The sequence below is a fragment of the Erinaceus europaeus genome, chromosome 2 (assembly GCF_950295315.1).
Source record: "Erinaceus europaeus chromosome 2, mEriEur2.1, whole genome shotgun sequence".
In the NCBI taxonomy this organism is placed as follows: Eukaryota; Metazoa; Chordata; class Mammalia; order Eulipotyphla; family Erinaceidae; genus Erinaceus; species Erinaceus europaeus.
Window position 1 is genome coordinate 82,182,625 of NC_080163.1, and position 27,416 is coordinate 82,210,040.

General features: G+C 38.3%; 2 protein-coding genes across 6 annotated transcripts in view; one reads left to right on the forward strand and one right to left on the reverse strand.

The window, feature by feature from the left end:
* Positions 1 to 1,806: 1,806 nt before the first annotated feature.
* Positions 1,807 to 22,124, reverse strand: CNOT7 (CCR4-NOT transcription complex subunit 7). Its single transcript, XM_007516280.3, has 7 exons — positions 21,941 to 22,124; positions 20,449 to 20,660; positions 16,473 to 16,666; positions 9,786 to 9,947; positions 9,098 to 9,242; positions 6,436 to 6,546; positions 1,807 to 3,414 (listed from the first exon to the last, which is right to left on the reverse strand). The coding sequence occupies exons 2-7, from the start codon at positions 20,563 to 20,565 to the stop codon at positions 3,286 to 3,288; spliced, it is 858 nt and encodes a 285-aa protein (XP_007516342.1). The 5' UTR covers positions 20,566 to 20,660; positions 21,941 to 22,124; the 3' UTR covers positions 1,807 to 3,285.
* Positions 22,125 to 22,196: 72 nt separating this feature from the next.
* VPS37A (VPS37A subunit of ESCRT-I) overlaps positions 22,197 to 27,416 on the forward strand; it is a 44,720-nt gene continuing 39,500 nt past the window's right edge. For 2 of the 5 annotated variants that reach the window (XM_016185239.2, XM_007516281.3), the window contains exon 1: positions 22,215 to 22,664. In XM_016185239.2, the coding sequence (XP_016040725.2) occupies positions 22,522 to 22,664 (143 nt within the window). In that variant the 5' untranslated portion in view covers positions 22,215 to 22,521. Of the gene's footprint in view, positions 22,665 to 27,416 lie in introns of all 5 variants that reach the window. The other 3 variants (XM_016185240.2, XM_060183408.1, XM_060183405.1) reach the window with 3 other exon arrangements.

Here is a 27,416-nt window from a genome sequence, read left to right on the forward strand (position 1 = left end):
ACCTTTGTTAAAGATTAGATGTCCATAGGTGCAGGGTCTTAATTCTGAGCTCTCAATTCAATTACACTGGTCAGTATGTCTATTCATGTTCCAGTAACAAGCAGTTTTGATTACAATGGCCCTATAATTTGAGATCTGGGAATGTGATGCCTCCAGTTCTGTTCTTTCTTCTCAATATTGTTTTGGCAATTCTAGGTCTTTTCTGGTTCCAGATGAGTACGTATCTCATAAGTGGTGACTGCATTCCAATAAAACCTTATTTATAAGCACTGGAATTTGAATTTCTTAATTTACACATCAGGAAAGAGTTTGGATCCCTCCTCCCCCTTACCACAATTGTAAAACTTGAAACAATTCTTATGTTACTAGCCATAAAAACAAAACAGACAAAACAAATAAAAAGTCTGTGGGCTAATTCTGTGTAGTCAGGCTTGCTGACCTTTGTTCTAGCAAACTTAAAAACAGAATGTAGTAAATCCCAAAGTGGCTTAGGAATACTAAAATTTTTCAGTCCAAGTATCTTATATTCAAGTCATAATGTTCCTCTTATACATTACAATTTTCTTTTAATTGTCACGTGTTGTGGCTGGAGTTCAGTGCATGCACAATGAATCACCTGCTCCCGACGGCCATTTTTCCCCCCAACAGAGACAAAGAAATTAGAAGCTAGGAGGAGATAGTGAGGGAGATATCTGTAGCACTACTTCACCACTCATGAAGCTTCAGCCTTACAGATGGAGACTGGGGACCTGAAGTAAGGTCTTAGAGTATGGTAATGCATGTGCCCTACCAAATACATCACCACCTGGCCCCTAAAATATTACTATTATTATTATTTTGCCTCCAGGGTTATTGCTAGGGCCCAGTGCCTGTACCATGAATCCACTGCTCCTGGAGGCCGTTTTTTTCCCCCTTTTGTTGCCCTTGTTGTGGTTATTATTATTGTTGATGTCGTTCGTTGCTGGATAGGACAGAGAGAAATGGAGAGGAGAAGACAGAGAGGGGGAGAGAAATACACCTGCTTTACCACCTGTGAAGCGACTCCCCTGCAGGTGGGGAGCCAGGGGCTCGAACCGGGATCCTTACTCCGGTCCTTGTGCTTTGCGCCACTTGCACTTAACCAGCTGCTCTACCGCTCGACCCCCTAAAATATTACTTTTAAAGTTAGAAACCAAAATTGATGCAAACTATACAATTCATCAACTTGTAGCTATTCAAGATATAAGATACCAATTAGGGTGTCGGGCGGTGGCACAGTGAATTAATCGCAGTGGGTTAAGAGCAGGTGGTGCAAAGGGCAAGGCCCGAAGGATCCAGGTTCGATCCTCTGGCTACCCACCTGCAGGGGAGTCGCTTCACAAATGGTGCAGCAGGTCTGCAGGTGTGTGTGTGCCCCGTCTTTCCCCTCCTCTCTCCATTTCTCTCTGTCCTATCTAACAACGATAATAACTACAACAACAACAACAAAAACAAGAGCAACAAAGGGAATAAAAATTTTTTAAAAAGAAACCAATTAGATAGCAACTGCAAATGTTAGCTCTAAAAAATTTTAGTAAGTTATACCAATTTCATTTTGCAACTTTTTCAGAACATATGTAATCCTGGGAAAGAATTAGAATTCATTCTTAACATTCTAGTTGAGATATTCATAAAATTAAATCCAATAATACTGAAGTGCACAATTTATTTTTCAATTAAAATCCTAACTAGCTAGTGTTAATGAAGTTAATGGCTTCTGTTTTTTACCCAAATGAAACAGATCTTCCAATAAATACTTGTAAAACAAAATCACCAGTCACCAACATATGTATGAAAACATTTCTGAAGCCTTTATTTACAAAAGCTTTAAAAACAAATAATACCCTCTGTTTTGCAAATAATGTTTTGTTTAAAAAGGACCGCCCAGTTACAGCATTGTAATATTATGAATAAAGAATGTACAAGAGAAACAAACCAATGTGGCTGACATTTGGAGATTTGCTAATATTACTGATTGAAGTGTAGATAACACATCATAACCTGCAGTCCATCATCTGAGTATAGAATTAATGATTACCAAAAGGTCTTCCTACACATGCTCAGGTCTGGTCACATATTCTGCATGGCTAAATAGTTCACAGTCTCTTTTGTCAATATATATAAAATAGATCGCAAAGATATACACAAAAAAATAAACAGCATTACACTCCTCAGGTAATTTTATATATCTATATATTGTTTTGTTTTGTTGTTTTGCATTGCACCAGATATCTATTTACCTTTGCTAACAACTATGAGAGCACAATTTTTTATCTTCTAATTTGGTACAAAATATACCTATAGATTTGCTATCTTTGGACTTTAATGAAATTGATTTGTGGAATCAAAAAAATCAAGAATATTGTAAGTATAGCTATAAAAATTAAAATATTTTAAAATAAGGTTAAGTGATGGAATAAAACAAAGTAGGTCAGGGAAGTGTGCTATTATAAAATAACTGCAGCTTCAATATTGTAGATACCAGTTTCCTGGCAGACACTAAACATCCAATTTCAAGGGCTTTTTCCTGAAGGGTGTAAAGCTGGTTTGAAAAACTGTTCAGTCTGAGCAGCCTACACATGCCAATTAGAAACCGACAGACACTAGGTGTGCTTGGAAGATTAAACACTACGTACAGAAACAGCAGTTACTAAGTTCCTCAGTAGTTTTTTGTCCTTTCCCCCCCACAAGTCTTTCTGAATCAACCGTTTATACAATGCATGTGCTATATTCCATGGGTCAGAAACAATTAAATACTGTATTAGGTTGGCAGGTGGTCGTTTTTTCCAGCTAAGAGCAAGAAAATCCAAAGTTACTAATAAAACAGAGGATTTGAGTCAGAATCACTCTCTAAAGTGCAAAATTGATGGTCCACAATCTCAAATATCTAAAACTCCTGTAGAATGGAAGGGAGACATGAAATGGGGAAATAAATTAGTCAGTGCTAGTTAATTTAGGAAAGAGGAAAAACAAACTGAGTTCAGGTAGGTAAAGTTTATCAAAATACTCTATATGATGTAGCTTTCCCACTCTTTGTTATACACACCTGCTAATAAGAACAATATGTTAAGGCCAAATTTAACCTGAATATTTTTCTATTTATTAAGATATGAGATAGGAATGGTCATACTTAGTTCTGAAAGATAGAAAATAAAATGGGCTATGAAAAAGGTATTATCTATTGTTCAAGGATTCAACCAGAGATAAAACCTATATACAAGCATGTGTGTAGCTCAAATAAAATAAAAATAAAAGGACTATTTCATGTCATGACTGCTTGTTGGCTTCCTCTTCATATGCATTCCCTGTGCCATTCTGTACATAGGATGAACCAGAACCAAGGCCATACAAATGACCACAATATTTGGCATCATCAATATGATCTTCAAAGAACATCTAAAAAAGAAATTTTGAAAAAAAAAAAGATAATTTTAACCACTGATAACATATTTCACTATTAAGTACTGACTATTCATTAACTTTAATAGATCTTTTCTATTGTGCTCCTTTGAGACCACGCACTTAAATTCAATAAAGACTGATGTTAATAAAGTAAGAAGTTCAAAGGAAACCAAAGGGAAAGACCACCAAAAAAAAAAAAAGTATAAATACATGTCTTTTCTATTGACATTTATATCACCTTTATGAGAATTATTAATCATGAAAAATGGCACTTTTAGTCCATCAATTTTAATAACACTCAAGAGTAAGAACAAATGTAAACAGTCTATGATGGGGGAAGTTGAAACCTTAGGACTATGTGCAAGACTGAGTTGGATAAAATCAAAACTGCAGCATGTTTTGGACAGCAAAAATTTGAATATTGACAGGAGGTTACTATCTTTGGAGAAGTTAAGAAAAATGGAGAGATGTGCACACAGAAATTTGGTGGTGGGTATGGTATGAAGCAATTTCTCTCTAATCTTAAACTTTTGTAAACTACTATTAAACCATTAATTTAAATGTTAAAAAAGGGGGGGAGTTAAGAAAAAAGGATAACACTTAGAAAGATCCACTATTATGGCATTAAAAAAAATTCAGAGCTGAAAACCCAAAACCTTATTACAATTCTCTATTATAGCACTAGGAAAGTACAATACAGAATATTCATTTCTCATGTACAGACTCTAAATCTCTTCTGAATAGTACCTCTTGGTGAAAGAGTTACAATGTACCTACTATTGATACATTTCCACAAAAAGGATTTTTTTCTTTGCAGCTGCTATTTTTTTATTCCCTTTTATTGCCTTTGTTGTTTTATTGTAGTTATTATTGTTGTTATTGATGGCGTCATTGTTAGGACAGAGAGAAATGGAGAGAGGAGGGGAAGACAGAGAGGGGGAGACAAAGACAGACACCTGCAGACCTGCTTCACCACCTTTGAAGCGACTCCCCTGTAGGTGGGGAGCGAGGGGTTGGAACCAGGATCCTTACTCTGGTCCTTGTGCTTTGCCCCATGTGCGCTTAACCTGCTGCACTACCACCCAACTCCCCCACAAAAAGTTTTAAGTTCCCAGAAGAGCTGAAAGTGAGTCCTTTGGTGTGTCAGAGGAGATACTATTAAAAATTTCTGGAGTTGGGTGGTAGCGCAGCGGGTTAATCGCATGTGGCGTGAAGCACAAGGACCGGCCTAAGGTTTGTGCCCCCAGCTCCCCACCTGCAGGGGAGTCGCTTCACAGGGGCTGAAGCAGGTCTACAGGTATCTTATCTTTCACTCTCCCTCTCAGTCTCCCCTCCACTCTCCATTTCTCTGGCCTATCAAACAACGACGATATCAATAGCAACAATAATAATTACAACAACAATAAAAAAACAAGGGCAACAAAAGGGAACATTAAAAAATTAAAATTAAAAAAAAGGAAAAAGAATTTCACAGCAAATATTTTGCAACAAGACAAAATTTAGGCAAAAAATCATTCATTTAATTTTGTGTATGAACAGTGAACTTTCTATTCATCTAACTGCACAATATAAGAGTAGATATGAGTTCATTAAATTTCCTTTTTCTACAATTAACTAGAAAAGATTTCTACATTTTGCCAGTAAGAGTCTGTCTAATATGATTCATTATTTAATCCCTTAAGAATTTAGTATCTCGGGCAGGGGTAGATAGCATAATGGTTATGCAAATAGACTCTCAGGCCTGAGGTTCCAAAGTCCCAGGTTCAATCCCCTATACCACCACCATAAGCCAGAGGTGAGCAGTACTCTGGTTAAAAACAAAAAACAAACAAACAAAAAACTGTACCTAAAGAATTCGGTATCTCAAGGTTGGAGATAGCTAGCTCACCAGGCAGTGTGCACATACTGGCATGTTCAACACATAAGCTGTAGTCCTAGTACCCTGCGGGAAGTACTATGGCAGTAAGCTAGAGTCACACTACTGCTGTCTCTCCCCATTTCTGCCTCTCTATCTGAATAAAAAGAGTGGCCCAGAGTGGTGAGATCACACATGTGTGAGGTCTCAGTTCCATCAAAAACAAACAGAATTCAAAACCTCTAAGAATTTAATATACAAAACAAGTCCTATTTTAGCAATCATCAAAGTACTAAAGAGTAGTATAAAACAGAGTTCTTACTATGAAGTTATCTAAAAGATATTGTCAAGAGGATATTAACACATGCTCTTTGTAGAGAAGAAACTGATGTGCTTATAGAAAGAAATCTGGAGTTCCTCACTAGTAATATATATGATCTTAATCAAAGCTACTAGCCTCATACTATGGGAATATGTCATATGACCTAAAGGTTTTAGGTGGGAGTAAAGAAACAAAAGGAAAATAAATGATGGAGTTTCAACTAAGATCTACTGCAGCAAATACAAGGACAAACACAAGGTGGGGAGGACATCCAGTGTTGCAGTGGAGGAATCTGGCAGTTTGGTGGTGGGTGTGATGATGTCCTAACATCTTCCATGGAGAAATATGTTAAACTGTACATCTGTGAAAATAGTCTTTTACAAGAAAATGTCTTCAATAAAGTCAATATATTAACCTCTGCTTCACTTTTTTCATCTAACACATAAATTGCTGGGTATATGATTTCTAAGGTAAGTTAACCTAAAACATTATTTCAATCTATAAAGAACCTATTTTTCATTCCCTTCTTGGGTGTGGGTAGATAGCATCATGGTTATGAAAGAGCCTCTCATGCCTGAGGCTCCAAATCCCAGGTTCAATCCCCCACCCCACCCTAAGCCAGAGTTGGGCAGTGCTCTGGTAGGAAAAAAAAGTTCCCTTCTCATTTCAAGATGACTTATTTTCCATTCGTTGCATAAATAAATGGCACCGGGATATATGGTAAATCTAATCATAACCCGTCATTTAAAAAGTACTTAATCACCCAAAATTTTTGCTAAGATTTTTAATGTTTTCAATCTAACAAACAACTGAGAAAAAAGTACTGATGTCTTCATACTTCTCTCATTTTGAAAAAGGCCATTCCTGTGAGTAATGAATCAGATCCTGCCTGATGTTGTGGCCCTATCCGTTCCAGCTCTAACTGTTCAGCAACTTCCTGCAGACCACCCTAGAAAAAAACAAGAAAATGCCTATGAAAAGAAAAAACATTACAATGCCTCAAGTCACAAATTATGCAAAATCAACTTGAACCAAAATATAAATGAACTTTAGCACATAAAGAGGCACATCATGAAAATTGGGAGGAGGGTACATTATTACTAATGCATTTGTTGAATGTAGAAAAATTTAAGGTGATCCTAATTGGGAAAATTAACTTCACCATATCCCTATATGCTTTAAGTTATGTAACTAGGATGTAAATGCTCCCCCCTCCCTTAAATTGTTATCAGAGTTATTACCACTGGGACTTGGTATCTACATGGTAAATTCTCTACCCTTGTCTGCTATTTCCCCCCCTTTTTATTTGATAGGGGCAGAGAGAAACTGAGAGGGGCGAGGAACATAGGGGGAAAAGAAAAGAGACACCTATAGATCTGCTTCATTGTTGTGAAGCTTCCCCCCTGTAGGTGGAGAATGGGGGCTTGAACCAGGGTCCTTGCACATGGTAGCACCTGTGCTCAACTGGGTATACCACCACCTGGCTGACAAAAGCAAATATCTAAAGAATGAATTCCTAACGTCAAACACAACAAAAATAAACGAGACATACAGATACAATCATAGTAAAAGTTAACAGGTAAACAAGGTAACATTTATAAAGTATACTCAAAGACCATTTACTATAAAACAAAGTGAAGACAGTCACCTAAATTTTCACAAGCTTCCTACAAACCTACAGTTATGCAATTTTTATAAAACTAAGTCACTGTAACCAATAAAATCCTTAAGAATTCACTAAGTGGTTAATTGTAATCCAGTTAAAAAACAAAGTGTTAATGTTTAGGGGGCTGGGTGGTGGCACACCTGGCTGAACACATATGTTACAATGTGCAAGGATCCAGTTTCAATCCTCCAGTCCCTATCTGCAGGGGGAAAGCTTCATGAGTGGCGAAGCCATACTGCAGGTGTCTATGTCTCTTCTTCCCTCGATTTCTAGCTGTCTCTATCAAATAAATAAAGATAATAAAAAATTTAAAGTGTATGTTTATTAAAAAAAAATCCTTAAGAGTATCTGCTAAATATTTGTCTTATTTCAATTTTGCTAAGATTAAAAAAGGAAAGAGTGAAAAGAAAAAGGAAGGGAAGGTGGAAAATAAAATAAAGGGGAAACGGCAGATGGGAATAGAAAAAGAATAAACAAGCATTAAACCAAAAACAAAAGAAATTCCTCTTAAAATCGTAATGGCCTTTATTAGCAATCAATTTAAAACACTAGTTTATACAGCAATTGCTTTGGTGCTATTAATAACAAGAGGATTAGTTAATTCAACTACTTAAGAGAGCCTTTGAAGAAGGCCATTCAATATCCTTGACCCTAGGTCAAAAGGAATCTTTTGTCATTAGCCTAAATTTAATAGATCAGTATACTAAGGTTGTGAGATTCAGGTTATCTGATATAGTTAGGGCAAACTGAAATTTTAGAGTAAGAATACCCCAATGTGAAAGTCTACTGAGGCAGAGTTAGAAGTCTACACACTGCATCAAATTCCACCTCTTAGTAGGTATAATCATAGTCATTTTTCTAAAAAATGTGCTGAATATGTTTGATATAATGAGGTAAGTACACTGGTCAAAAAGATGCATCTTAGTGATTTGTCAATGTGTCAAAAGCATAGTTTCTCTATTCAATTTCTAAACTGTGTTTTCTGCTTGAAAATAAGTTCCTCTTAAAAATATTACTTTACAATGTTGGGACATCTAATAGTAACAAACTAGCATCTTCGGTCTAGTGTATGTGTGAGAGTGTGGGGAGACATTTTAGCTAAGTATTGGGTTAGTGGAAAAGCCATATATATATATATATATATATATTTCTGTTTTTCTTTATTCCCCCTCCCCTATTTTCTGTTTTTATTTTATTTTATTTATTTATTCCCCTTGTTGTTTTATTGTTATAGTTATTATTGTTGTTGTCATTGTTGTTGGATAGGACAGAGAGAAATGGAGAGAGGAGGGGAAGACAAAGAGGAGAAGAGAAAGATAGACACCTGCAGACCTGCTTCACCGCCTGTGAAGCGACTCCCCTGCAGGTGGGGAGCCGGGGTTCGAACCGGGATCCTTATGCCGGTCCTTGTGCTTTGCGCCACCTGCGCTTAACCCGCTGCGCTACAGCCCGACTCCCTATTTTCTGTTTTTCTATGGAAAAAAAAAATGCATCATGACTTTTCCGACAACCCAATAACTTCATTATAGGAGCCTGTTTCTATGCCTAGAACCATAAAATAATAGGATCCTTGGTTTGAACTTTGTTAATGACTTTTTGTGACAATACATACTAATAGTTTAAAAAAAGAGTTTGTATTAGTTACTAATTGTGAAAAAAGAAAAAAAGATGACCAGGTAATGTTCATTATATACACAATAAAAATGAAACAGTTTAGTTTCAATGTAGTTAGTTTCATATAAATCATATTTATTTAGTTTAAATCAGCAACCTCACTTAGGGTTTTGTTAGTCACTCAGATTGAGTACATATATGCCACTTAAAAAAATCTTACCTTGAGATTTTTGCAGCTCTTCATGAGGTACTTCACATCATATATGACAGGGAAAAACAATCTCAGAATCTCAAAGAAGTCAAGTTCTTCTTCAGGCAAATTAGAGTTGGTCAGGATTTTGATTAAATAGCCAAAGTCATAACCACTACAAAAAGTTAAAAAAAAAAAACAAACTTTACAATGACAATATAAATGCCATTACTTTTAGATAGTGCTGTAAACTTTTAATACTTTCTCAGAGACATCAATATGTAGATCTGTACTATCATCCCAAGCCTGCAGTGACTAAACTATTTTGTTGGTCCTTAAAGAAAGAACACTTTCAAAAATGTGAAAGTCCAACAAATAAATATTTTTAAATAGCTCCATTCTAAAGCTTAGAAGTACTAAATGACTCAAACTGACACAGATTCCAAAGGTAATGCTTGAGCTTAAAGTAAGCTCTATTTCTCTGGTCTGTACTCTTTTCCCTATCTCCCTCATATGGCTAAAATGGATTCCTTACTATTAAGTTAACCTTTAAGCAGAACAAAATCAACCCCTTAAGAGCTAGGAAGCAGCTAAAAGGTAGTGGATTCCTGGGAAATACTAAAATCTGAAACTGCTGAACCAGAAAATCCAAGCCAAGTGTGAGATAGTAATTTAGGAGATAGTAACTCAAATGTTACTGTAGATATAATCTCTTTACCTATGAAATGATAACCACTTGACCCCTTCACAGAGCACAACTCCAGATGTCATAAGAAGTTCTGCAAAGTACTGGGTCTCAATCCCTTCCTCCTCATGTTTTTTAAACTGGATACCAGATGTTGTCAGTAGCTCTATGGAGTCCTGAGCATACATGTCCTCCCTGGGAGGAGAAAAAGACAATAGTTGAAAGTGTGTGAGTTCTCCCATTTACGTGTACACCCCATAATATCAGAAACATTTAGAGCACTGACTTGACTGCAACTGTTTCATGTATACACAAGGAAAATAAAGTAGAATATAAAGTTCACAATTTGTTTCTTTGTATCTTTCCTTCCATCTGAAAAAGTCAGGCTAAGGCAGTGGAGCCCCAGTAACAACTGGGGGGAGGGGGAAGCCTCCTCTCACTAGTGAGCTTTTCAAATGATCTCAATAAGCAATAAACTAAAGAACTCTGCAGCAACAATAATAACTGCATTTTCTATCCATCTCAATCCTGTAAGATTAACTCCCAAAAAAATCAAACCAAGGCATCTGGAAAAAAAAAAAAATCAATTCTTCATGGTTTTACTTAAACCAAAATGAAAAGCAACTCTAATTTATACTCAGATGCATGGGTAACAATGTATAGTACTACTTAACCAAAAGAAACATCATGCTTGGGTCAAAAAGAATTCTTATCTAGTTTTTGTTATTATTTGTGGCCACCAGCTTTGTTTGTTAACAAGAGAAAGGGTAGGGGGAACCGGGTGGTGGCACACCAGGTTGAGCACATTACAATGGGCAAGGACCTAGGTTCGAGCCCCTGGTCCCCACTTACAGGGGAAAGTTTTGCCAAGTGGTAAAGCAGTGCTGTGTGTCTCTATCTCCCTCTTCCCTCTCCATTTCTGGCTATCTTTATTCAATAAATAAAGATAATTTTAAAAAACTTTAAGGGTAGGAAAGAGGGCAATGTAACCACTGATATTCTTAATAATAAAAACCGATCAGGGCTAGGTGGTGGCGCAACTGGGTAAGCACACATATTACAGTGCTCAAGGATCTGGGTTCAAGCTCCCAGTCCCCACTCGCAAGGGGAAAACTTCACAAGCAGTGAAGCAGGTTTGCAGATGTCTCTTTCTCTCCCTCTCCCTCAATTGCTCTCTGTCCTATCCAATAAAATAAATAATAAAAAATTAAAAAAATTGATCAACTACTGAATTTTTTAAAATGTTTATTTATTTATTCCTTTTTTTGTTGCCCTTGTTGCAACTACTGAATTTTAAGGTAGCAAAATATCCTACTATAATTGAACAGGAATGAAAACCATGCTTTCAAATTACTTAAAAGGAAAAATTTCCACAAGGCTATTTATTTACAGTAACACCTTAAGAACAGAAATCAAGAGGCCGGTGGTGCTGCACCTGGTTGAGCGCACTTTACAGTGCGCAAGGACCCAGGTTGAAGTCCCCGGCCCCCACCTGCAGGGGGAAAGCTTCACAAGTGGCGGAGTAGTGCTGCAGGTGTCTCTCTGTCTCTCCCTCTCTATTTCTGGCTGTGCTTATCCAATAAATAAATAAAGATTTTTTAAAAATTAAAAAAAAAACAGAAATAAATTCTAATAGGTATGCTAAATGTAGTAAGTGTTGAATTATATCTATCTACAAATATAAACTTAATCCAATATACAGATTCTTAATTTTAAACACATGGATTAAAATTTTTACAATTTAGCAGCATACTTCACCTCAAATTACTCTTGGTTCACACCCCACAATTTTTTTTAAAGTTAAAAGTCATGAGTTAAGGTTAAAGGCAAGCCAACTAAAATACAAACTGTTATATATCCTAATGGTCACTAAACTTATATGCAATAAACTCAAACTGATAAGAAAACAAAGACTGGGAGTCGGGTGGTAGCACAGCGGGTAAAGGGCAAGGACCAGTGTAAGGATCCTGGCTCGAGTCCCCGGGGTTCCCCACTTGCAGGGGAGTCGTTTCACAAGTGGTTAAGCAGATCTGCAGGTGTCTTGTCTTTCTCTCTCCCTCTCTGTCTTCCCCTCCTCTTTCCATTTCTCTCTGTTCTTTCCAACAACGATGACATCAATAACTACAACAATAAAAAAACGGGAACAAATAAATATTTTTAAAAAATAATGATAAAACAAAGACTCCCCCCAAACCTGTATGTTATATAAGGTAGAAAAGAAAACAAAATAATATGTAAATTGGAAAAAACTGAGCACTTCCACTAATTATCAAGAAGTAAACAAAAACAAAAATATTCTCTAAATCAAAACAGCTAAGTGACTATTATAAGCTATAAGAACAGATTAAAAGACCAAAATTTTCAGCAAGCAGTAGAAAAAAAAATGTAACTTTTGAGGGCTGGGAGGTGGCATATCAGGTTAAGCACACATAATATGAAGCACAAGAACCCACATAAGGATACAGGTTCAAGCCCCCAGCTCCCTACCTGTAGTGGGGTTACTTCACAAGCGGTGAAGCAGGCCTGCAGGTGTCTCTCGCCCTTTCTATCTCTCCCTCCCCTCTCAATTTCTCTATCCTATCCAATTAAAAAAAAAAATAATGAAAAATGGCTGCCAGGAGTAGTGGATTTGTAGTGCTGGCGCAAAGCCCCAGCAATAACCCTGGAGGCAAAAAAGTGTGTGTGTTTGTGTGTGGTGTGTATGGGTGGTGTGGTGTGGTGTGATGTCATGTGTGTGTGTGTGTGTATGTGTGTGTGTGTGTGTCTACACTATCATGCATGAAGACCCAGATTCAAGTCACTGGCTCCCATTTGATAATGGGAAGGAATACATTCATGAGCAGTGGAGCAGAACTGCAAGGCTTGCTTTCTCCATGCCCCCTAGTCCCCAGGCATAAAAGGAAGAAAGGAAGAAAGGAAGGAAGAAAGGCAGAGGCTTTCGGAAACTGGTGGATTTATTTATTTAAAAATTTTAAACATTTATTTATTCCCGTTCGTTGCCCTTGTTTTTCATTGCTGTAGCTATTGCTGTTGTCGTTGTTGGATAGGACAGGGAGAAATAGAGAGAAGAGGGGAAGACAGAGAGGGGGAGAGAAAGATAGTCACCTGCGGACCTGCTTCACCACTTGTGAAGTGACTCCCTAAAGGTGGGGAGCTGGGGGCTTGAACTGGGATCCTTCCGCAGGTCCTTGTGCTTTGCGCCACATGCGCTTAACCCACTGTGCTACTGTCTAACTCCTGAAACTGATGGATTTACAGACACTGAGCCCCAAGCAACAACCCTGGCAGCAAAATAAATTAGACAAACCTCAAACATTTACAAACACCCTCGGGATTATAATAAATAAATAAATCCTCACTGTAAACAAAAGATTTATCAACATACTAGGAGTAGCATAAGGGCAAGTGATAGCCATATCTCCCTCTCCCTCCCAGGTTATCACTGGGGTTCAGTGCCAGCCATTACGAGTTCACTGCTCCTGGGCAGCCATTTTTTCCATTTTATTGGACAGAGACAGAGAGAACCTGAGAGAGGAGGGGAAGGTAGAAAGGGAGAGTGAAAGACACCTGCAGACCTGCTTCACCGCTTGTGAAGCAGAACCCCTGCAGGTAGGGAGCGGGAGCATGGATCGCATGTGCACTTAACCAGGTACACCACTGCCCAGCCCCATGAGAGTCGTGTCATCTTTTTTCCACAAACTCTAGGTTTTCTGCAAGCAACAAGCTATTGTTAAAAACAGAACAGAAGAAAACAAAAGTTGTGAACGGTTTAAGTGCAATTTTGGATCACTATGGTCTTATTTTTCTTGTTTTTGTTTTGATTTTTTAACCAGAGCACTGACTTGGATCAAGCTGAAAACTGAGTATACAAAGTTCAAATACATAGTACAGTGACCTACCAAGAGTAAGATTTTAGCAAATAAAAAAATAATAATAATATTAAAAAACTTCAAAGTATGTCTCAGTGCTTGGTACATACTATGTAACTAAAAAATTTACAACATTGATTCCTAACCTTTACATCACCAATATTATCAAAGTTTATATAAAAGTATAAAACTAACAGTCACTGAGAATAGAACTCAATCTCCAGTCCCTCTCCCTTCACTGAAGATCTGGGCAAGGACTGGCAGTCCCCTTTATTCAAGGCAACTGATCCCCATTCTAGGGAACTTTCCAAAAGTTTCCAAAACTTCACTAACACAGCAAAAGACACCTTTATCATTCACAATACTTAGGAAATCCCAAGGGTTTCAGAAGCCTTGAGTTAGAACTCTGAACAAAAGAGGAATGATTTCTGGCCACCTGAATGACAAAAATAAAGCATTTTTATGTCATAATACTGCAGCTACTTCCCACTAAATCTCTGAATGAGATATCTCAGGAACTGAGATAGTCTTCTCCAGAGAAAGACAATCATCACGTGAGTCATTCTCTTAGAACATTAGAGTTATTATAGCACTGGAACTTCCCACTGTGTGGTGCCAGAGCTCCAACCTAGGTAGCTCATGGCAATGTATGCACCCTTCCGGTAAGCATTTCGCTAGCTTCTGAAACAGCTTTTTAAGCGAATGATGTTACATCTATATTCATCCTCAATGAACAGGAGATTCTGATATTCAAAAATGTGAATTCAGTGAAAACTTAAGAGCTTTACTTTGTTTTCCTTAGCATATCTTAAGTATTCTATATGGCACACAACTCAGTCAAGAATTGTTCTAAGCACAACCAACAGTGTAAAAAGTCTTCAACCTATGTATGGAATCTCAGATCATGTCCGATAAGGGGTTAATAATATCCAGAATATATAAACACCCAACTCAACAAGAAAGCAAAAGGGAAAGAATTTGAATAGGTATTTCTCCAAAAATACAATCACTAATCATCAGAAAAATGTGAATCAAAGCCATGAGATACCATCTCATATCTATAGTAATAACTACTGTTAAAAAAAATACTGACATGAATCTAGAGAAACTGGAATCTTTGTACACTTTTGGTGGAAATTTAAAATAGCACAGCAGGGCCCATTCTCAGTGTGTAAAGGGCATAGATCACCATAAGTGAAGTAATGGGTTTGCGCCACAGAATACCACTGGGCAACATCAAGGTAATCCCATGGGTAATGGAGTATTACTATGATGTCTTTCCCCAACCTAGTATGGAATAAAAATTGTGTGGGAGTGGTAACCGGGAGGTAGTGCAGTGGATAAAGCATTGGACTCTCAAACATGAGGTCCTAAGTTCAATCCCTGGCAGCACATGTATCAGAGTAACATCTGGTTCTTTCTCTCTCTCAATAATAAATAAATAAAATATTTTTTTAAATTGTGTGGGACAGGCAGGTCAATGATACTGCACATGCACAAGAACCTGGGTTTATTGCCAGGCACAGCATAAAAGATTTCTCTTAAATAAAAAAGCATTATTCAAGTACCAATTAACTTTCTTTTCAACTGCCACTCTAATTCTATTCTACTATCTTTCTTCTACCAAGTCTTGCTTTCATTTTCAAGTATTGTGTTGAGAAACATCTAAATATAGCAAAGTTCTTTCACTGACTGTAATAATAACAGTTGTTAACAGAACAAAGATGTTTCTAAAAAAGAAAACTGTTGATTTCACCAAAACTAAGACACCAATGGGTCACTTCCTACTTTCCTACTCATGCACCAAGATCATAAATATATCCGGCCATTATTTTATGTTGTAATGATCAGTCTGGGGAAAAGCAACAATGGAACAAATGGTAAATAACTAATTCTTAAAAAAGGACAATTCCATTGCTCCATAGCTATGTAAATACCTCTATGATGTTATTATCAATTTAAAGAGATGATTTTTTTTTTTGGCAAGGTTCTAGAGTAAATTATGAAATTCAACCAGAGTCCAATTAGCTCAGATAATGAAGCAATTCAATAAAGAAGTCAGGCTAAAGGAATCAGGTGGTAGTGCAGTGGGTTAAGTGCAGGTGGCACAAAGTGCAAGGACTGGTGTAAGGATCCCCCACCTGCAGGGGAGTCACTTCACTGGCAGTGAAGCAGGTCTGCTGGTGTCTAACTTTCTCTCCCCCTTTGTCTTCCCCTCCTCTCTCCATTTCTCTATGTCCTATCCAACAACAATGACATCAATAATAACTTTAACAATAAAACAAGGACAACAAGAAGGAATATATATATATAAAAAAAAAACTTTAAAAAAATTAAAAAAAAGAAGTTAGGCTAAGCATAAGCAATCATAAACCGAACTACTGCACCTTTGACATTACCTTCTAAGATCACTGACTCTATTATACTTTTGTCTAAAAATTTAACATAAAGAGATACAGTAAACAGGACGGTCAGTCTTACATTAGCTCTACCATTTGCCTCATAGCTTCTTGTACTATTTTTCAAAAATAGATCCTAGATTACATGTACAAGTAAACACTATCAGGTAGGACAATGAAACATTAAAACATAATTAGAATGTACTATAGTTTTTCTCAATTTACTGTTGATGTCAATTTTCAAAATGTTGTGTTTCTTCTATTATAGCACAAAAAAAAATTAGGGCTTTCAAATACTTTACTTTAAAAGTACTATTTAAATGGGTGTCACTTTTTTAGAAAACCTTATATTAAATTTCTAAGATGAAACAAAATCTTAATCACTGTTTCAGGTGAACCAGTTCCTAAAAATAAACTAAAAGGGGAGGGGCAGATATTTATTTTCCACTTACGTCAAATTAAATTTAAAATTAAACTGCCAAGTTGAAGTTCCTGGAGGGTATTCTCCTTGTTCATTCATAAACGTCAGTCCTAGCTGAATTATCTTTAACAAGTCGACATTACACCGCAACAGTTGGTACTGATAGTCAGCATTGCTCCTGAATTCTCCAATGGGCCTTGCAACCACACCTGGAAACTCAGTGTCCTGTAAAATACTTTTAAGTTTAGTATTTATGATATGGTCACCACAATTCACAAATTCCTAAAGTAGTATCTGATACAAATCAAAGAGACCTGCTACAGATATTTTATATTTACAGTTAATTGTAAATTTATGTTCAGGGGCATGGGAAACAGCTCAGGCACCAGGTTAGATCCTAGAACACCAAGGACAGCACAAGGGGAGCTCCAAGGATGGAGAAGCAGTGTTTTGATTATTTCTCTCTCTTCCACTTGTATTTCATTTTATTCTTTAATGTTTTATTTACTTATGTATGTTGGGTAGAAACAGAGAAATGGAGAGGAAAGGGGGAAATACAGAGGAAGAGACAGACAACTGCAGTACTGCTTCAGTACTCATGAAGCTTCCCCTCGCAGGTGGGGACCAACCTGGGTCCTTGTATGTTACCACTCAGACCTGTATATGTGCTACTGCCTGGCCCCTCATATATTTTATGAGGGGGCACAGAAAGAAGAGTATTCGTTCATTTGCTAAAGGAAGGGGGATGGGGTCGGGTGGTGGTACACCTGGCTGAGCACATGTTACAATGTGCAAGGACCCAGGTTTGAGCCCCTGGTCCCCACCTGCAGAGGGAAAGCTTTGGAAGTGGTGAAGCAGGCTGGAGGTGCCTTTCCGTCTATCTCTCACCATCTTTTCACTTTCTGGCTGTCTCTACCCAGTAAAGATATTTTTAAAAAAAACATAAAATAAAATAAAATAAAAGGGAGGAGATTCAGCAGGTTTGGGGGCCCTGGTCGGTGATGATGAAAAGAACCTAAATTGGAGATAAGAGTGTTCTTCAGATACCTACTGTAGGGAGATGAGAAATGGTACCCCTACATCAACAACTATACTCTAAGCCATTAACGCTCTCACAAAATGATTTAAAAATTAAAAGAAGCCCAAGAAAAGGCTGAGCAGTACCATGCATGTACTAATTCCCAACCACCACATACAAACATTATATTCAATTTACAAGTTCCTTTTAGCTAGGAAAGGCATAAGTTTTTTGAACCATGAAACTACATAACATATCACTTTAAACATATTAACAAAAAGTTACTAGGAATAAAACATGCATAATTAACGCAACGAAGCAGTCCATTACCAAGAAAAGGATGAAATCAAATTCATGTTTCTCAGGGGGTATATGCAACTAGGCTCACTGTACTCCAACATTAAAGGCAAGATTCATGGTACTTTGATACTAAAAGCAAATTCCTTAAAGAACTGGCTGAACAGAATAGAAAATGTGTTTTATTTTATGAACTTTTCTGAGGCCTTATCTAAACACCCAAATGCCCCTAGATTCTTTGGCTAATTAGCATACTTTCTACAAGGCAGAAAAGTATGCTATTAAAAACAGCATGTCACCAACTCATTCTGGTAGAGTGTCAGCAGTTCTCTAACACTGCCCATTATTACAAAATGAACAGTATACATTTCTACTGGATAAAATTGTAACTTCAACTGTAATTACTGTTACGTTCACCTTCATTAAACACAGTTTCCATGTATACTCAAATATTTTAATCGGCCTGCTCCTGCCCAAACAAATATATTTACTGGCATCAAAAATACTAAGATACTGTTGACACATCAGTTTAGTATGAGAATTCAAATTATCTCTAGTTAAGAACAAAAATGAAATAGGTCACTTTGAAATGAAATAGTAAGTGAACAGCTTAGGAGCCAGGTGTGTGCCTTGCCATACTGCACACAGCCCAGGTCCCAGCCTAGGAACCACACAGGTGGTGTCATGGCACTACACAAAGTTCAGTGCTGTGTGTCTCTCCCTCTATCATCTAGCTGAATAGAATAAATAAATAAGTAAATAAACAAGTGTGGAGACATAGCACATAACATAGCACATACACTAGGTGCTGGCTCCATAAACAATAACTTTTCTAGACAGTACAATTCAACGATCACTTAACTGGATACTGTGAGTTATTCTAGGTGTTTCGAGGAGAAAACTGTAGGGTGGCTTTAAAGGATGTGCATGGTACTATACTACAGAAGGAAAATAATTAACCTAGAGAACAGTGTAAGCAAAATGAATGGCATATGCAAAAGTAGAAATGTTGAAAAGCATTGTCTCCAGAGAAATCTGATCTTTTTCTTGTCTGTTTAAAAAAGGTATTCAGGAATTCCCTAGCACCTAGGATCTTATCTGGTACTATCAGATATGCCTTGGTGTGGATAGGAGTTGACTTGGTGCTCATTGCTATGTTTTCATGTTCCTATGCAGAATGTGAACAGCTTCACACTTCAGTACCAGAAAAGGTTACACTGTAATTACATTTGAAGATTAAAAAAAAAAAAGTCCAAACTGTAAATATCTAGCTTGGCTAATACAAACAATTGTTATTTATAGTCTCATTTTAGTCTTCTTTCACTCTTATTATGCCTGAAATACCCTAGAGAAACATAACACATTTCAGAGCAAAGATGAACTTCCTTAGTCTCTTCCTAAAAAGTACTTGACACAGGCCCAAATTATTCTTTCTTACTCAGCTGTCCCATATTTTCCAATGATATCCCTTTATGCTCACTGCAATGAGTAAAGAAGCCCAATTTTTTCGCCTAGACCACGAAAAAACTCCCTCTCTCCATTGTTATTGGTCATTCCTATCAGGAACAACAAAACAGAACCCTTTGTGGGGCCACATAGGACCTTGCCCTCAACTTGCATCAAAACAATGGTAGAGAATGTTCAATCCTCCAAAGGGAGGATGGGCAACACACTCTATGCTACACATGAGGAAGATGGGTCTTGATATTGGAGCAGCTTGGAATGTTCCTACTTATGACCACAGAATGTGAGCTCAGATCTACAGGGATGCAGAGGTCACATAGGCTCCTAAGCTGAATATGGGCCCCAGATCACATCAAATTGATGGGGTTTATAGTCAACAATATTTATACACCTTTCCCATATTAGGGAGCTACTCTCTTCCCTGATCCAGCTTTCTGGTCCTTCTGCCAGCCATGACAACACCTCCCCAGACAATAATTAGGATCTACGTGCATATCAGATTTCAGGCTCAGGTAAAAAACACTAGTATAGCCACAAGCCCTTTGGAATATAACTAAAATATGCCTACTACCTATCTACAAAATGACAAGATGGAGGACCCCCAACTTTTCATCTGCACTATTCCAGCCTTTAGGTCCATGACTGTTCAACAATTTGTTTGGCTTTGTATGTTAACTTTCTTTTCAACCACCAGGTCCCAAATGCCAGCATGATGCCAACCAGGTTTCCCTGGACAGACAACCCCACCAATGTGTCCTGGAGCTGCTTCCCCAGAGCCCTGCCCCACTAGGGAAAGAGAAAGACAGGCTGGGAGTATGGATCAACCTGTCAACGCCCATGTTCAGTGCGGAAGCAATTACAGAAGCCCGACCTTCCACCTTCTGCATCCCACAATGACCTTGGAGCCATACTCCCAGAGGGTTAAAGAATAGGAAAGCTATCAGGGGAGGGGATGGGATACGGAGTTCTGGTGGTGGGAATTGTGTGAAGTTTTACCCCTCTTATCCTATGGTTTTGTCAGTGTTTTCTTTTTATAAATAAAAAAAATTAAATCAAAATGTAAAAAAAAAAAAGCCCAAATTTTCAAATTACCGAGGCTTCTTGTACTTTTTATTGGAAGATGATACAAAACTAGAATTGGATTAAAAATGTTTAAATACCTTATTCCTATTAAAAACAACCCCCCAAACAACAACAAAATATCTTAAAGACTTAGACAAAGGCATACCATAGCAACGTAATTGTATTTTCGGATAACTTGACGAATTTTCTTCATCTCTTCATCCAGGTTGCAAGCCCAAACTTCACAAATTCTTTGGCTATGATCTACAGTCGCTGCTGGCATAGTGAGGGCACAAAGGAGTTTAGATGCCAAGCATCAAAATGTTATACTTGATTGAAGATTTCTTTCATAAAATACTTTATCCTTTATTTGTGTACCTGCCAAAATAAGAACCAGCTACTTCAGAAATCTGAATTATGGAAAATTGAGTTGACAGGAGCTTAAGAGAAGTTCAAAGTCCTTTACTTATAAGAAAATCAAAGTCTTGGAAGGGACTGATCTAAGGTCACAGCTAATCAGTAAGCAATAAAAAATAAAAGACTACAATACAGATTTCCCGATTGTCTTTTATCCCTGTTATAGAGCAATTAACTAATTATTTGATAGAAAAATCTGTTTAGTGACATTTATTCAAGTCAGATTGAAGGGGCCCAAAGTAAACAAATGTTTTTCTTCCAAAACATAAGAAAGTAACAAATAGCAAGAGGAATGATTCTGAGTCTCCATAACTGCTGGAGGGAGAAGGAATGACAGCAAGAAAGTATTAAAATTCTCAAATGGTTACTTTGTACTTTACTAAAAAAAACAAACAGAGCTTCTCCTCAGTTATCAAACACACACCTTACGTTTTTGGTTCATAAGCACAGGTTTCACGGTAGGTAAGTGAGTACTACTACTGTACTGATTTTTAGGTAGGGTAATTCAAAGGTTCCTTCACTTTTCACAGGAATTTGGAAAAAAAAAATAATCCTGACAAGGGCTAAAGGGGGTCTTGTGACCTTCAGCCTTCCAAAGTCTTGTAAGTCACAAATGTAACCTAAAAGTACTGTCAGACAAGAAACCAATGGTGATATTGAAAACTCATCCTTTAATACCACCAACCCCCTCCCAAACACAATTTGGAAAGACACTGCAACTTCACTACTACTTTCCTACACCATTGTCTCTACTGCAGTTCCTGAAGCCTCAAAGGGACATCAGAAGCCTTCTCTTTCCAGAAGCATCTCGTACTGTGAGCTCCCAAAGGAAGGAGCACAACACAGAGGCATTCCAGTCACAGGGAGAAAAAAACAAGGCTCGTCTCTGGCTCAGGCCTGGTGCGGGAGATGCTGATAACAAATGACTGCCAAACATGTGAAACGGTGAAGCGGTGGACGAGGTGGTTAAGGACCCAGACCACCGCCATCCGCTCCCAATTTCCGTCCCATAACATCAAAGCCCCAGGTACAAAGCCTTACGTCATCATGCTGCGCCACATGCTTTGACAAACCCCCAGCCTCAGTTACCCTCCCCCCACTCCACCCGCCGCCCAGCAGTTTCAATCCCCAAGTCGGGATCCAGCTGGCGCCTTCCCGCAGGCTCTCAGGTTCACCGTTCCCGCCCTCTAAGGCTCCAGCCTGCCCCTCCCCCGCAGGTTTTTTGCAGAAGCAAGATCTACCCGTGTCGATGAATTCGCGCTTCTCCTCTTCCTCCTCGCCATAGAGAAAGCACCCGGCGGCTGAGGCGGCGGCGGTAGCGGCGGCGGCGGCAGAGGGTGCCCCATAGACACCTCTCGCCCGGCTAAGGGGAAAGGGGGGGAGCCCGAGCTGCGCCGCACCGAGCAGCGCCGTCGCTTCTCCGCTCACGTCCGGATGATGGCGCTAGGTGATGACGCAAGGCGTAGCGTAGCGGAGACCGGGCACGTCGAGGGGGCGGGGCACGCTGGTGACGGAGCCTCGGGTGGTGGAGAGAACCGGGCCGCCTGACTGGCTGGTTTGGGGCTTCGGGGCCAAGAAGGTAGGACTCTTCCTTAGCCGGCAGCGAGTTCCCTCTCTCCAGCTGCCCGCAGTGCTAGCATGCTCCCCAGGACCCGAGGAACCCCCGCCGGGTCGGCTTAGAGAAGACGCAGCCCTTCAGCTTTGGGCCGCCCCGGGCGCGCCTGTGTCCACACTCCTTTGCCGCTGGAGAACGGCCGGGCTTAGCAGCTGCGAGAAGCAGGCCAGAGCCGCCCGGGGCCTGGGATCCGGGGACCCGGGGAGGATGAGCTGGCTCTTCCCGCTGAGCAAGAGCGCTTCCTCCTCGTCCTCGTCCTCCTCCTCCGCGACTGGGTCGCCCGGGGGCCTCACCAGCCTCCAACAGCAGAAGCAGCGCCTGATCGAGTCCCTCCGGAACTCACACTCCAGGTGACGGGTCGCTGGCACTCCCGCAGGAGGAGAAGAGTCGGGCGGGAGGGAGGGCGGGCTGGTGCCGACCCCAGTGCCAGCCGCCTCTTTTTCCTCTTTTTTGGTCTCCAGACCTTTAACTCCCTGAGTTCAAACAAACAAAACGCTTTGCTTTTCCCATCGCTGGTCAAGATTCCTCCGCACCGCCTTTTTCCTCCTCTTGTCCTGCCACTGCCTTGGGCTCTGTAATTCGGAAGTGTCCATGGGCCTCCCTCTCACCTGATTGCTGTCCACTGTAATCTCCTCTCCTCTCCTCTCCTCTCCTCTCCTCTCCTCTCCTCTCCTCTCCTCTCCTCTCCTCTCCTCTCCTCTCCTCTCCTCTCCTCTCCTCTCCTCTCCTCTCCTCTTCTCTTTCCATAGTCTGCTTGCATTGTGTGCCTGCCATTGTCCTGCTTCCTCACTAACTTCCTTTTGCCTAATGTAATCGCAGCGCGGTGGCAGAATTATTAAAAGATTGTACTTGGTTGAAAACAAAAATGCTGAAGTTCTAGTTTTCAAAGAGTGGGCGGGGGGGGGGACTATCGCAACATCAAAGGGAAGTCAAAATCTTCATCAGCGAATTCTTTATCTGGAAGTGACATACTCAATCCTCTTACATTTCTGTTAAATTAATTCGAGTTTAATCCTGCCTGTCCTCCAACCTAGCAGCTATCGATCTTGATATACATCTCTCACTGTTTTTGTCCCACATTCAAGTATTGCATTATCTTCATGTTTTCTGTTATCTTCCTGTGAGTTTTTCAGAGCTTGGCCACATAAGATGTATTTTTTGCAATGCAAATTATGCTATATGTTTTTAAGTACATATATGTGTACACACACATGTTCCTTATATGTTTTACAGGTCTCATCTGAGACCAAATTGCTAGATTATTTTTTGGAAACTTTTTATATTATTTTAATCAGAGACATGAGAAGCCTGCTCATCGCTGGCTTATAGTGATGCCTGGAATTGAACATGGAACCTCTGGGGCTTCAGGCATGGAAGTCTGGTGCACAGATCTCTGGTATCTCTCAACCCCCCCTTTGTTTTTAATTCTTACACTGGTTTGCTGCATGCTTTCATATTGCAAACGTCTATAAATAGCCTCTAATGGTTTCAAATAATAAAATGGTATTTTTTCATTAACTGTAAGTATAATTATTTAGCAGTGTTACAGTATATATTTTTAAATAAAAATGCCAATATCAGGGCAGAAGTAGATAGCATAATTGTTATGCAGAGACTTTCCTGCCTGAGGCTCCAAAGCCCCAGGTTCAGTCCGCTGCATCAACCTAAACCAGAGCAGAGCAGTTCTGTGGTTAAAAAAGAAAGCTTTTTTTTTTTTAATTTCTTTATTGGGGGATTAATGTTTTACATTTGACAGTAAATACAATAGTTTGTACATGCATAACATTTCTCAGTTTTCCACATAACAATACAACCCCCACTAGGTCCTCTGTCATCCTTTTTGGACCTGTACTCGCCTCCCACCTCCCAGAATCTTTTACTTTGATGCAATATACCAACTCCAATTCAGGTTCTACTTGTTTTTTCTCTTCTGATCTTGTTAAAAAAAAAAAAAAAAGTAAGTATCTTTAAATTCAACCCCCCCCCTTTTTTTTACCAGATTTATTTGTAAGAGAGAGCCAGATCATAACTGGCATATGTGGTACTACAGTTCCAAGATTCTAACTTGGGACTCCCTGGAAACTCTAATCTCTTTTTAAATACATATTTGGATGCTAAATATACATGTTTAATATGTTACATGCATATTCAGAGATAATAAAACTAATAATTCGTGTTGAATCAACTGTTAAATGCATATTACCTGTTAACTGATTTTTCTCCATTAATAGTATGGAATAGTTTTAAATAAGATAAATTGTTAAAGGAAAATTTAATGCAAAATCAGTTTGACTGGCATGAATCCTATTAATGACTTCTGACTTCAGATGTTTCTAGATTCTTTTATCTCAGTTGTTTTACATGTTCTGCACTCTCAGTAGGTGAAAATTAGTGGTATTTATAGGAAAGAATGCTGTTATTTTACTTTGTGGTGTCTACTTTAAAAGTTTGGGAGTTTCTGCCAGTTAATTTCAAACTAAATCATGTTCTAACTTCTTAAAACTGCAGTTATAGTGGTCCAGGAGGTGGTGCAGTGGATAAAGCATTGGACTCTCAAGCATGAGGTCCTGAATTGATCCACAGCAGCACATGTACCAGAGTAGATGTCTGTTTCTTTCTCTATCTCTCTCTCCTCCTATTGTTCTCATAAATAAATAAATAAAATCTAAAAAAAAAAAAAACTGCTGTTATAAGTTGCTTATAAAATAAAGTAACTCATTTCAAACAACCATAGCAAAAGTTTGCCAATGTGTCACATTGTGTATTACTACTGTTACTGCCACTATGCTTTTAAAATCATGCCTTTAGAATTATTAGCTTTTTATTTATTTATTTTTACATTTTTTTTCTTTATTGGGGGACTTATGTTTTACAGTCTCCAGTAAATACAATAGTTTGTACATGCATAACATTTCTCAGTTTTCCACATGACAATACAATTATTTGCTTTTAAACCTTTCAAATATTCTGTTAAATGTTAGTGCTGGGAATTTTTTATTCTTTAATACTGAAACTGAATTTACAAAATACATTAAAATCTCTGCTAAGACTGGTAAGTAAGGAAAATGATTGATCTGAAATACATTCCTTTATTTTTTAGCTTCCCAGTTAAAGTGAAATTCTAAAGCAGGAATTGCTAATCTAAACAGTCTGGAATTAGAACTGGTTTTAAAAGGATCATAAATACTCTTGAGTCAGATATAAAGGAATCAATTTTATTAATTAATTAATTTTTTGAGCTAGAAATTGTGGGCATGTAATTAGATGGGCAATAGTTTCTTCACACTTTGCCATAATCTTGTAGCTAGCTGTAATACTTGATCTTTTTTAATTCAATGAAGAATTTTGAGGTTTTATTTTTTTAAAGAAGTAACATTGCATTATAACATTAAATAACTTATTAAAGATCAGTATGTATGTATATACTGCATTAATTTCACTTCTGAAAATTCAATTTTACCCAGTACTATACAGTGTATCCTTTTAACCTGATTTACCTAGCCTTTCACCACCTTTCTTTCTGGTGTCAACTAATGGGTTTTATAGTTTAAAGTTTTTTGTTGTTGTTGTTGTTCATCATTAGTTGAATTTTTGTTTTATTAGGAGATTTTACATAGTTTATCAACTGTAATTGGGTAATGTGGGGACAATAAGGCCATACACTTAAGTTTACAATGTGTTCAGTCTGTTCATACATACTTTATTTTATTTTATTTTATTTTTTGGTTACTGGGTTATCACTGGTGCCTGAACCAAGGCTCCACCATTCCTACCATACTTAGTAGACATCCCTCCCCCTTTAATAGCTTTTCTTATAGAGGCATAAATGGGGGGGGGGGGGAGAACAGGAGACACCTGCAGCACTGCTCCACTACTTATGAAGCTTCTCCTTTGCAGGGGGGGACCAGGGACTTTTACCCAGGTTCTCAAACATGGTAACATGTGTGCGCTTCAAGTTGTGTAGTCACCCAGCCTCTTAGTACCTTTGTTTTTAAACTAGCTGCTAAAAAATTACCTTTACAATACCAGAAAATGACCAAATTCAGCAATACAATTTAAAGATTTCTTGTGTGTGTGTACTCTGATTCTGAAAGTATGCTTTAACAAAGTGAAGAGAATGCTATAAATAGCATTATAGACAGTAAGCTATATCCTGTCATGAATATCAAAATAATTTGTATGCTTCCCATTTTCATATTCCATATTTTATTCATTCTAAAAATGTAATGCCAGTAACACTATCCTGATAATGAAAGTGTCTGATTTCTTTTGCCCTCCTCACTCATCTTTCTTCACCCCATTTTTGTATCTACCTTCCAACTTCCTCAGTCCTCTCCCAGAATTTAGCACAATTTTTATGTATTTTCTCATCTGAATCTTACTGGTAAGGCAGTGTAAATGGGAGATTCATGGACTTCACACACACAACACACACACACACACACACACACACACACACACACACACACACACCACGAGTGTTTAGCTAAAGCATTATAACATGTCTGTTTGCTATGAAAATTGAAACAAAGTTATATAGACTAGATTCTAGAAATATAGTATACTTCCTATGTATATTACCACAATATTTAATTTACCACTAAAATGTTTGACTCAATAGCTAAAGGAGAACTTACTTTATTGCTTATTATTACTAAAGAAACTAACTCTATTCAACACTGTCACTTTCTTACCTAGAATTGTTTCCCCAGACTTCTTGGAAGAGCACCTATTTTTTTGAATGCTGGGTCTGTAGGACTACAGGTTTAATGGAAGCTGTGATGTTTCAATTCCCTGCTAGTTATTGTGAGACCTTTGAGTTTATCTTGGTCAATGGGGGTCAGAGAAGATTTCTTCTGAGAAACTGTTCAGATCCCCACCTGACACCCCCCGTACACACACACACCCTTTGAGGGGCTGGGTGGTGGCACACGCACCTGGTTGAGTGCACATGTCACACACACCCTTTGGTAACAAAAAGATGTTTAAAAAAAAAAAAAAGACTTTTTACCTCTTACATATTGTCTTCATGGGACATGTTACACTTGGATCATGAACAAAGACAGACTTCTTATTGTATGTAATAGAGTAGATAGATGACA